This window comes from Peromyscus eremicus, chromosome 8a (genome assembly GCF_949786415.1).
Source record: "Peromyscus eremicus chromosome 8a, PerEre_H2_v1, whole genome shotgun sequence".
Lineage (NCBI taxonomy): Eukaryota > Metazoa > Chordata > Mammalia > Rodentia > Cricetidae > Peromyscus > Peromyscus eremicus.
In genome coordinates this window covers 91,864,652-91,877,103 of record NC_081423.1, presented here as the reverse complement: position 1 = coordinate 91,877,103, position 12,452 = coordinate 91,864,652, and the positions used below count along the sequence as shown (strand labels likewise).

The window sequence follows — 12,452 nt, the reverse complement described above, 5'->3', positions numbered from 1 at the left end:
ATGAACCTGGGTTTACTGATTTGCAAAGCCTGGCTGGTCATCATGTCCCAGGCATCTTTCTGTCACTGTCTATCTAGCTTTGGGATTACAGGCATGTCCTGCTGCTGCACCCGTAATGTTGATGTTGGGGATTGGATTTGGTTCCTTGTGCTTTGCAGCAAGTGCTATCCAGACTGAGTCATTTCTCAGCTCCTGGCTGAGGTTTTTGCATTCCCCTGTGGATCATCCTCTGACATAAGATGATGTGACACCTTTGTATACACTTGAGTTCATGTATCCATTCTCTGAATGAAGGCTTTCTCCTTTGTGGGATTATCACTGAATGTGGTCACAGCACAGTGTGAGATCTCTGACAGTGACCTGTTATCTATAGGTGCTGCTGAAAGGGAACAGCACAGGGGACACCCTGGGGTTCCTGGGGTACTGTCCTCAGGAAAACGCTCTGTGGCCCAGCCTAACGGTGAGGGAACACCTGGAGATATTTGCCGCAGTGAAGGGGATGAGCAAAGGTGATGCTGCAGTGGCCATTGCACGGTACACAGGGGTCTGCACCTGTTTGCTTCTGCGCCCGGGTGATGGGGAGAAGGCTGGAGGTAGCCACTTCCACAGACATCTAGGGTAGGAGACTCAATTGCCTACCTAGGTGGGGTAGAGGAAACTCCCAAAGTTTTCTTCACTTTCATTTTAAGCATGGAGAGAAAATGGTTAGTATTCAGTGGTAAATGACTGAGTGTACTTAACACTTAACTATAAACTAAATTGCAGAAATATTTGAACACTGTTCTAATAGTTTTACAAGAGGTTCATGCATCTCTTTTGGTAGGGGGACTCACAACCTTTATCAGCCTACCCCTGTTGAATGTTTCCGTGCGTGTGTTTCCTGAACTGCCTGCCTGGGCCCGGCTCCTCCATCTTGCACGGGCTCAGCACCCCATCCTCCCATCATCTCTCTTCATTGTGGAATGGACTGTGAGGCTCCACTGTCTCTCTTCAGGTTGGCAGATGCGCTCAAGCTACAGGAGCAGATAAAGGCTCCCGTGAAGACACTGTCAGAGGGAGTGAAGAGAAAGGTATGCGGAGGGCTCCATCTGGGCACACTTCAGGCTGGTGCTCCATTTGGGCACACTTCAGGCTAGTGCTCCATCTGAGCACACTTCAGGCTGGTGCTCCATCTGAGCACACTTCAGGCTGGTGCTCCACTGTTACTCTGAGCACACTTCAGGTTGGTGCTCCATTGTTGCTCAGGACACACTTCAGGCTGGTGCTCCATCTGAGCACACTTCAGGCTGGTGCTCCATTGTTGCTCAGGACACACTTCAGGCTGGTGCCAGACGAGCTGTTCCTCTTGTTGCAGCTGTGTTTCATGCTGAGCATCCTGGGGAACCCGTCTGTGGTGCTTCTGGATGAGCCGTCGACCGGGATGGACCCTGAGGGGCAGCAGCAAATGTGGTAAGACGCTGCCACCATCGAGGCTCAACCATGGCTGATGGAGAGTTCAAGAATTTTATCAATATTGTTAGACAAACAAACTGTGGCCGGCACCATCCAGGTCCTTAAAAACCAGTATTTTGGGAGAAAACACGCAAACACTTCTTGATGGTTTACAATCCTGTTCACTGGAGGGGAAATAAGCTTTGTCAAATTCAATCCTTGTCCAGTTTTAACCCATTTGATTGAGCTTGTGGCTGTAAAGCAGCTCCTGTTAGTACAGTCAGCGACTCCGATCCTGGCTGGAAGATCTGGTTTGTCACACAGCTCACGAGGTCTGGGTGTCCACTTGCTGTCACCATGCACGCTTTTTGCCTAGCTCCTCAACCCAGAAAGTTCCCAGGAGGGCACCGCTTATCTCTGTCTGTCCTCCCTGTCTGCCTCATCAACAGTTCCTTTCTACTCGGAACGCTCTCTTTCAAGTGTCCTTCAAAGTGTTTTCTCATGGCAGCCTCTGACACATCGCCAGTGTTTCCTTGGGAACTGCCTCGACAGTCCTCTTCCTCTGTGACTCCATCTTTCCTAGTCTGCACTGTTGTTTCTCAGCTCTGCCTTGTGGAATTTCCTCTCTGCGATACCCAGAAGAGTCGGAGGATTTCCATTCATCACACTTCTTCTCTTGACAATATAGGAAGGTCATCCGGGCCACCTTTACAAACACAGAGAGAGGCGCCCTGCTGACCACACATTACATGGCAGAGGCGGAGGCTGTGTGTGACCGCGTGGCCATCATGGTGTCTGGAAGGCTGAGGTGGGTGCCTGCTTTCATCCCACACCTACCCACTCTGTGATGAGCAGAGGCAACAAGTTTGCTTCTAAGTAACTCGGCATTTCTGGGAAAGAGTTGGAGATCTGTCACTTCCCTATTCAACAATGGTGGGACTCTGGTTTGGGGTGTAGTGACCAAGTGGAAGCCTGAGCATATTCGCAGGTACTCTTCCGACACCTGTCTGTCTTGTGCCTTTGTAAGTCCTGTTCCTGCTCCAGGTGTATTGGATCCATCCAACACCTAAAGAGCAAATTTGGCAAAGATTACCTGCTGGAGATGAAGGTGAAGACCCTTGTGCAGGTGGAGCCCATCAACACGGAGATCATGAGGCTTTTCCCCCAGGCTGCTCGGCAGGAAAGGTAAACACAGTTTCTGGGCGTGTGTGTGTGTGTGTGTGTGTGTGTGTGTGTGTGTGTGTGTGTGTAAGCCAGAAGTCAGTGTCCCTTGCCTTCCACTATCACTATCTTATCATCTGAAACAGTGTCTTTCACTGAGCCTGAGCTCAGCATTTGGCTTCAGTGGCTTGCCAGCAGGCTCTAGAGATCAGCCTATTTCTGCCCAGCTCTCCCCTACCTCTGACCAGTGCTGAGATTACAGATACACTTAGCCACGTCCAGTTTTTCTGAGTTCTGACTTATGAACTTAGGTCCTCATGCTTACTTGGCAGTCATCTCCCCAGTCCACACTTCCTGTTTTTGATACAGCAAAGTATACCCACTTTCCCTGAGGCGTGGTATACACTGTGGGTCACGTTTATACTGTAAGAAAACACAAAGAGATCACTGAATTGTGGGTACCACTAGAAATGTAATAGAGAACAAAGAGCTGATTGTGAATCTGAGGTCACATGTGTATGACCCTACTATGTGCCAGGTCCTGTCCTGGTCTTGGGTTATCTAATTGTCATCCTGATGTTTAAAAGTAAGTACTGTTTTAAGCAAACCAACATTCATGGGTAAGAGTTGGAATTGCTACTTCCCTGCTTAACAGTGAGGGACTCTGGATGTCTGTCTATGATGGAGTAGCAATCTGAGCATGCTCACAGGTACCCTTCCCACATTTGCCTTGTGCCTTTGTAATTCCTGCTGCTGCTCCAGATACATTGGATCAATCCAACAACTACAGAACAAATTTGGCAAAGAAAATCTGCTGGATGAATACTTGGGTAAAGACTCAGTGTTTATAGGAATGCACTGACTGTATTGCATTAGTCTCTTCACTAATGGAAGCAATAGAAGCTTCATACAGACACAAGTGAGGTCACAATGACAGGGGTGGTTAATGACAAAACAAGGGTGCAACTCCTGTTTTTATTACAGGTTTGTAAGAGCCCTAATTCTATATAAACTATCTCACACAGACATAATAAACAAACAGTGTAGGTGAAGTACAATGCTCTGTAAATGAAAGAAAACGATTTCAAAATTCCTTTGAAATAAAATCAATCTCTTCTGATTATGTGTCGACAGCAGGTAGCTAAATACATACCTGAGCAGCACTTGATGAACTCTGGGCCCCTCTGAATAAAACTTGATTTCATTTCCTGAGGACTTTCACTTTGCTTTCAGAAACGCTTTTACTTGAGAACAGCATTGAGAGTTGAAGGAGGGGTGCCTGAAGGTGGGCTCTGTACTACAGAGGCCTGGATTCCTACCCAGTTTGGAAATTCTAGAAAGCTGTAAGGTGATAGAAGGAGCCTGAGTTCCCAGTGTTGAGACTGGGTGGGAAAGATTCGTCTCTAAACGTTGCTTCGACTGGCCCTACACGTGTCCTTCCAAGGAGTCCAAGATATTGAACCAGCTCTCAACCTTGTTTCTCTACCTTCCTTCTTGTCGACTGGCCTGCCTCAGTGGGCTCACTCTCAGAGATTCAATCGTGCCAAAGAGTTTATGAAGAGAAACAGTGAATGCCATACATGTTGATCTACGTGCTTAGAGACCAACCTCGCCCTCCTGTCTTCCCAGGTACTCTTCTCTGATGGTCTACAAACTGCCCAGGGATGATGTGCAACCTTTATCCCAAGCCTTCTTCAAGTTAGAGACGGGTAAGAAGCTAGTTAGAGATGAAACCCCGAGAGCAAATAATTCCAGAACTTAAAAGAACCCACAGTGGTGAGAAATTGAATTAGAGCATTCTGTGCTAAATGTAAACATTCAAAGTTCATTTTAAAATAGAGAAGCAGAAAACTAAGGAGGTAAGGTTGTTCTGTATGGGTGTGTGCATGACAAGGATTGTTGCTTTTACTTTTGTTTAGTATTTTTATTTTATTTCTTTTACTTTACACATAAGACAAAACTCACTACACTTTGAAGGTTACATTATTTTAGACATAAAATCTATTTCACTTCATAGATCATATTAAAAGTGTATAATTTCAAAATAAATTTTATTTTATTGGCTCAGGCCAGTAATGATCTATAAATTCCCATATAAGTGTGAACAATCCAGTATCCATTGTTGGGCTTTAGTGTAAATTCGAACACACTGTATGCATCCCTCTAGCAGAGTTTTCTGTTGTTCACCTTTTGGTTTTCCTTGTCTGCTTGCCTGACTTATCCCAGGAGCCCTTTGTTTGTAAGGCTCAGTGACATCTCCTCTTGCCTGTCACCCACCCTACTAAGGAAAAGCTAGCCATCTCCTGTCCCATAGATATCTTCTGGTTTCTGCTGGCTACATCCAAAGCTGTCTTGGATGTACCTTCTTTCTAGATCGTCTAGATTCAGCACCTAAACTTTCTGGGTATGTGATCCTTCTTGTACTCCTAAGATTAACACTACTGCCATGATTCTTCTGGGATTTTTTGGTGGCATCTTTCCACTAAAAACTAGTATACCATTTATCATGACTTGAACTGTCTTTCTGTATAAATTAGTTAAATAGAGAGTTTTCAATGCTGTAGTCACTTGTTAGATAACCTTTGAGGTTATCTCTGTGCCTTCCTTTTCTTTTTTCCCAAAATATCTTCCCCTACAACCTACTTCTGTGCCAAGTCTACTGAATCAATGGTCCACATTACGGGAAGAATGTTGTTGTTTGTTTTTGCTCTTTTAGGGGGGCTGCCACCCAGCTCCCAAATAAATCACATACCAAGGCTGCTTCTTTTTTTTATTTAAGAATTTTTTTTCTTTCCTTTTACATGCTGACCCCTGTTCTGCCTCCCTCCCCTTCTCCTGCTCTCCTCAACTATCTCCATCCTACCCTCATCCCCTCTTCATAGAGGGTAAGGCCTCCCTTGGGTAGTCAATATAGGCTGGCATACCAACTATAAATACCTGGCCTTGGCTTGGCTTGATGCTAGCCAGCTTTTCTTAACTTAGAACATCTGTCTTTTGCCTCTGGGCTTTTCCCATTCTCTTACTTCTGTAAAGCTTACTTTTACTCTGTGGCTTGCTGTGTAGCTAGGTGGCTGCCCCCTAGAGTCCTCCTCCTTCTCTTGCTCCTAGATTTCTTCTCCTTTATATCTTCTCTTTGCCTGCCAGCCCCGCCTATCCCTTCTCCTGCCTTACTATTGGCCATTCAGTTCTTTATTAGACCATCAGGTGTTTTACACAGGCACAGTTAACACAGCTTCATAGTGTCCCATGATGCAGATTTTAAAACCTGCACAGCCTGCAAATGTAGCGCTGGCTCTTTCCCCTCCAAATCTAAGCAAACGTTGTGCATATTTCAGTTGTGTAACGTGCTCAGAAGAAGAATGTCTGTCACTTTGTTTAATGGTTCCCTGCAATTTGCTGCTATTTTTGCCTTGTGATGATTTAGTAAACATATAAGACTTAACATACAAGAGTCCTGACATATGACCATCCTTATACAGTTAAACAGAGCTTTGACCTGGAGGAGTACAGCCTCTCACAGTCCACCCTGGAGCAGGTGGGTCAATTTCAGTGGCTTTTGTTTACAAAGATTAAATGCATGGTCTTTGAATTCAGTGTTATAAGAAGCAATACGATCTTAGTTTCTCTCTCTCTCTCTCTCTCTCTCTCTCTCTCTCTCTCTCTCTCTCTCTCTCTCTCTCTCTCTCTCTCTCTTTCTCCAGGTCTTCCTGGAGCTCTCCAAGGAGCAGGAGCTGGATGGTTTTGAAGATGAACTTGATCCCTCAGTGAAGTGGAAGCTCCTCCCACAGGAAGAGGCTTAACACTGAAACTTTTAGCTATGGATGTTTTCTCTTCCAGTAGATTAAAGTAATTTTGTCTTTAATGCTACGTATTCATCGTTGATGAAGAAATCATTGACCATGGAGGCAGACACGGATGAATATGAATGTGAAGCTTTTATGAATGGGATTAGTGATCATAAAAAGAGCCTTTGAACCAGCTCCTTCTCTACAAATTTTCGCTATATTGTCATCATTTTAACACACATTAATTGTATGCATTAATGAGTTTCACTGTGACATTTCAGTACATGTGTATACTGTGCACAAAGAGCACCCATCCTCTTTCCTGTCCATTCCCACCATCCTCCCTCAGGACCCTTCATTGTCCTTTATGTCCTTCTACTTTCAGATATTTTGTTTTGTGTCTTTCTACACATAAGAGAAAACACGCACTTCTTGACTTTGTGTCTGGCTTGTTTTGCTCAGCAAGATGCACTCCAATTCCATGTATTTTTCTTCAGATGATAGGATTCCTTCTTCATTACAGGTTAATGATCCTTCATTGTGTGTAGATATTTTTGCTTTATACCTTCATTTATGATGGGTTTCTAGGCTGATACTATATCTTATGTATTGTGAATAGTACCACAATAAACATGAATATGCATGCATTTTTTTAATGTTGACTCACTTATTTTAGACATACACATAAAATCAGAATAAGTGGATCCTATGATAGGGATATTTTTGGTTTTGGGGGAATTTCTATATTGCTTTTCAGAGTAGCTGTATTAATATACATTCCCACCAATACTGTATAAACATTGTTTTTTTTTCTCTACATTTTCATCAGCAACTTAAAAAATTTAATAATAGCTATTCCAACTAGAATGAAATAGATTCTCATTATAGCTTTGATTTTTATTTCCCATAATACAAGAGTTGATTTTTTAATATATTTATTGGACACTTGTATTTCTTCTCTTGGGAAATGGCTGTGCAGATTCTTTGCTTATTTGATTGGATTATTTTAGGTTGGCTGTACTTTTAGTTCTTTATACATCAAGGATATTAGCCTTACAACAGATGAAGAGCTGGCAAATATTCTCTCCCATTTGTTTTGATGACTGATTCCTTTGTATAAAACCCTGTGCTGGTTGGTTTTTGTCAGCTTGACACAAACCTAGATGCATCTGGGAAGAAGGAATATTAATCGTGGAGAACTGTGAGAAAGGCACCAGGAGAGAAGGCAAAGGGCCCTTTACCTCAGGTGCATTTTGTTCCCCAGATTGTTCCTGGATGTGATTTCATGCCTCCTGGGACAAATGTGGCAAACATTTACACTCAATTTATAAGATATGTTTACTCTTGTTGCATGTCAGAGCAGCTATAGAACCCGATGTGGAAAGAGGATGTGCAGAGTGCTGTCCTCAGTGTACCTGAATCTGGACATGACCCTCTGCCTTGCTTTTGTGCTTTCCCTGATATAGTCTACAGTATGTGGCAGGCAATTGTGTTTAAATTGGTCTGTTCTGAAAAAGTTCTGGGAAAGAGCTGCTCTGTTAATATTTAATATGTGCTTACTGGCGTTTATTTAAATGATTCTCTGAATTCAAACAACCTTCCTTGGATCATTGCTTTCTTTGTTACATTCATGTATAAAAGTACACTGAAACTGAAGTAAAGTTGTCTGCAGCATTAGACTCTAGTCAGCCCCTTCATTCAGGTCTTCAGATCCCAGGTATCACAGACACAGATCTGCATAGGTTGGCAAAAAGTCAACACTAACTCTATGGCATTTTCTTGATTTAATGATTAAGGTGGGAGGACTCAGCTACCAGAAAACAGTGCTATGCCTGGGAAGGTGGTCTTGGGTTTATGTAAGAAAAAGGGTTGAGCAAGATATGAGGAGCAAGCTATCAAGCAGCATTCCTCCATGGCTTCTTGAGTTACTGCCTTCAGGTTCCTGCTTTGAGTTCCTGCTTTGTCTTGCCCTCAGTGATGGAGTGACCTGAGAATTACAAGATGAAATAAACCCTTTCCTCCCCAAGATTCTTTTGGTTATGGTGTTTACCACAGTGGGTAGAAATTCATACCAGGTTCATGGGCTATTGCTGTGACAGAATAGACCATGTTGTTTTGGGGAGGATTGTGGGAAGAGTTTAGAACTTTGAGCTAGAAAATGCATTGAATTTTTTTATGGGCTGTTATGGGAACCTGAAAGGCAATGCTAAGAGCAGTGAGAATAGTGGAGGCCACTTTGTGAAGTTTTAGAGAAAAGTTTGAGAGCCCCTTAAAGACTATCAGGACTGCTCAGAATCTGGAATGAAGGATCTGTTGGCGATGAAAATCAGTTGTGATTAAGAGGATACCAGTATCATTGAGGAAAGATCTGAGAATTGTTTCCTCAGGATCTGCCTGGTGCTTGCCACTCAACGTGGTAAATGTGTAAGGGTTTCCTGAGTGGTAATGGTGTGAAGGCATGGGAGAAGTCATAGAGAGTAGCTGAGGCGTGGCTCTGTGAGAGGCAAGGAGAGTCCATTGAAGGTGAAGCCCCAGTTTCTGTAGAAACTCAGAACTGAAGGGGTCACAGAGAGAAGTTGAAGTTCGGCATCATGTGGCAGGAACACACGGGAGAGGTGATGCAAAGTGGAATTGGGGATCTTTATAGTCAACCTAGGTGTATTACACCCAGCTCATGAATTGTAGTGCACAGACTAAACTGTGTTACCAACCAGGCAGTGATATTTGGATAGGACAGTTACCAGCAACCTCCAGATTACCAACAGCTGATTTATGTAACATGTTTATGATACCAAAAGCCTGTGTTTGCAATACCCAGTGAGTGATTTTGTGATTAGAATAGGACACATTAGTTTTGAAATAGTGGTCTCCATGATAAAAAATTGTTTAATGAATCCTTTTATCTATTTACACATTGCTTAATTTGTGCTAGTTTTATATAGTGGGAACTCTGGTCATTAATTTCAGAATTTTTAATGGTAGTATGTAAAATCGTAAACATTTCTGTGTAAACTATTTTATGTTCATGTCACAAATTTGATAGTTTGGACTTTATTTTATCACATGAAAATATTTTTTAAATATGTTTTAAAATGTAGATTATTAGGAACATATGGTTATATTTCAATTACTTGAGAATTTTCCAGACAGATTCTTTTATTAAATTTAGTCTTACTCCTTTTTTGATCTAAGCACATGCCTTTAATTCCAGCACTCAGGAGGCAGAGGCAGGTGGATCTCTATGAGTTAGAGGCCAGCCTGACCTACAGATTGAGTTCTAGGACAGCCAGGGCTACACAGAGAAACTCTATCTCAAAAAACAAAGTGTACTTTTAAATATTTTAATTTGTTGATATTTGTTTATAGTTCATTAGAGGGTCATTATAATTGTCAACCTGAATCATCTGAGAAGAGCAAATCACCAGTGAAGGATTGTAAATGGGACTGACCTGTAGACATATGGGGGGGGGGGGAATTGTCTCGATTAGTAATGGTAATTGATGTGGGAAGACCCCGCCCATGGTGGGAGGCATTATTCCCTGAGCAGGGGGTCCTGGACTGTATCAATGTGCCACAGGGTTAATGTATGCATTCATTCACTCCTCTCTGCTCTTGACTAGAGATGTGATGTGACAGCTGTTTCACATTTCTGCTGCCTTGGCTTCTCTGCTATGATGGCTGTGATCTGGAAATGTGACCTAAAATAAATCCTTTCTCCCCTAAGTTGATTTTGGTCATAATACTTTATCACAGCAGCAGAAAGGTTAATTCCATTACATCCATAAAAGAATTCTCATTTGTTTGGGGGATTTTTTTTTTTTTTTTACCTAGTGTGTTTAATAAAAGGCCACGTAGGCCAATTACTTCGATGTTTTGTTCAAACCTCCAATCCCCTTACTGATGCTTTTATCCATTGGTTTTATCAATTACAGGGAAATAAAAAAATTTTAAGTACAGATTTGTTTATTGTCCCTTTAGGGTTTTTTCCACTTTACTTCATTCATGAATTGTGGAGCTATAGTGTCAAGCCTAAGCACAGTTATGTTTCTAATGTTTTTAAATGAATTAACTCCTATACAATTATATTATCTCTGCCAGTAACTTTGGCCCCAAAATTCACTTTCCATAAATTCACAGAGGCTCTCAGGTTTTCTGTGATGACTGTTTATCTGAAATGTCTTTCCCTAGTTTTTTAGCCCTCATCTGTGAATCTTTAAATTTAAAGTAGGGTTTTTAAATTTTCATTTATTTAGTCTTTTTGCTGCTTGATAGCATATATTAATATCATGCCTCCCTAAAATTAAATCTATGAATCAATCTTATGATTCGAGTACTTGAATAACTACGTTAGCATAATCATTGAAGTGGTTGGAAGACCTGCTGTGTGTGTTTTTCCCTTCCCATAACTTTTTTCTCTATTCTTACCTTCTTTTTGACTAATGGCATATTTTAGTATTTCATTTTATGTTCACCATGGGTTTTTTAACTGCATTTTTTTATTTCCATACTTATTTTGTGGTTGTCTAGGGCTAAAGTAATATGGTCAGTATTTACTATGTGCCAAATTCTCTCAGATGTGTTTGTTTTTCCAAAAAGTATTTTATTTTGTCTTCAGTTTATAATTTATTGTTGCTTAGTGGGAGGCCTACATTGACTAAATTCCTCGTATATGCTGAAGAGCTTACTCTGTTATCTGTTTGCTTGTGTAGTTTCTGATAAGATTGGTCTGGCTTTTATATAATTGTTACAGAAACAGTAATCTAAAACTGGGAGATAGTTTGATTAGTGTAGTGCTTGTGGACATGAACTCTGACGCCCAGAACCCATGTGAAAAAAGCAAGGTATGCCAGTGGATACTTATACTCTCAGTGTAGGAAGGAGACAGGCAGATCTCTGGGACTTGCTAATCATCCAATTTAGCCTACTTGGAGAATTCCAGGCTAGTGAGAGATCCTGTCTCAAGAAATAAAGTGCCTGAGGAACACTCAAGATTGATCTCTGACCTACACACACACACACACACACACACACACACACACACACACACACACACTTTCACACATATCCCTCCTCAGAAAAATCAATGATCTAAGTCAATCTGCTACATCCTATCCGAAGTCACAGATACCCAGTCAACTTCTATTTGAAGTTCATGGGTCTGTTGAACATTGGCAAAAGGACATGAGATACAAAGTCAAGTTGCTCAATCCCCTGTAAATCATCTGTACAGAGGAAAGCAAAGAATCAAAGAAAATGAGGTAGAGTGAGATCAATATCATTTCAAAAACTTCAACTGTTGCAAAGGTTGTTAAAATTGGAGAGAAGCCATCTGATTAGATGAGGCTGTTCCCTAAACTGATCCAAAGGCTCTCCTGGGAGATATCACCAAAAAAAAAAATAATAATCCTGGAGAGTCAGTGTTTGTTTAAAAAATAGTGTCTTTTTTTCAGTACTGTCTAAACAGAAGCTCTTTGTTGGAGAGTAGGAAGTTCATTTCTGCATGAATTGTGATATAACCATAGAATATAGGATTATGTTGACTACAGAGATCAAATTGTCATTTGGTTACTGTCTTAGTTAGGGTTTCCATTGCTGTGATGAAACACCATGACCAAAAAGAGAGTTGGAGGGGAAAGGTCTCAAGAATTAAGGACCAGCCTTAGTAATCTTCTTCCCAGGGGCCCAGAAGAGAAGCTACGAACAGCGCAAATTATTTTGGGGAAAAGAATCTAAGTATACCCAGCTTTTTAGTCCGTCTACTTTATTCCTCTGAGATAAGATTCTGTCTACACAGCTTCAATTGTGCTCTCATACCTAGCTCCTTTCTTGCCTCTCATTTCTCTCTACATTTATCTGCTGTCCCCTCTAAGTTCTATCTTAATTCTCTCATCTTAGTTCTGCCCCATCTAGGTTCTCATCCATCTAGTTCTTTCCCATCTTAGCTCCTCTTCCATCTCCTTCTTCCTCACCTTGTTCTTCCCCATCTGGCTCTTCCTCATCTTGTTCTTCCCCATCTGGCTCTTCCTCATTTCCCATCTCATTCCTCTAGTACTCTCTTCTAGCCCTTCAATCTAG

General features: G+C 41.8%; 1 protein-coding gene across 2 annotated transcripts in view; it reads left to right on the top strand.

Annotated features, from left to right (window-relative positions):
* Abca8 (ATP binding cassette subfamily A member 8) overlaps positions 1-7,024 on the top strand; it is a 77,389-nt gene extending 70,365 nt beyond the window's left edge. For both annotated transcript variants that reach the window (XM_059272040.1, XM_059272041.1), the window contains 8 exons: positions 374-534; positions 995-1,070; positions 1,355-1,449; positions 2,120-2,239; positions 2,476-2,616; positions 4,222-4,301; positions 6,072-6,127; positions 6,294-7,024. In XM_059272040.1, the coding sequence (XP_059128023.1) occupies positions 374-534; positions 995-1,070; positions 1,355-1,449; positions 2,120-2,239; positions 2,476-2,616; positions 4,222-4,301; positions 6,072-6,127; positions 6,294-6,392 (828 nt within the window). In that variant the 3' untranslated portion in view covers positions 6,393-7,024. The remainder of the gene's footprint in view (positions 1-373; positions 535-994; positions 1,071-1,354; positions 1,450-2,119; positions 2,240-2,475; positions 2,617-4,221; positions 4,302-6,071; positions 6,128-6,293) is intronic.
* Positions 7,025-12,452: the final 5,428 nt, after the last annotated feature.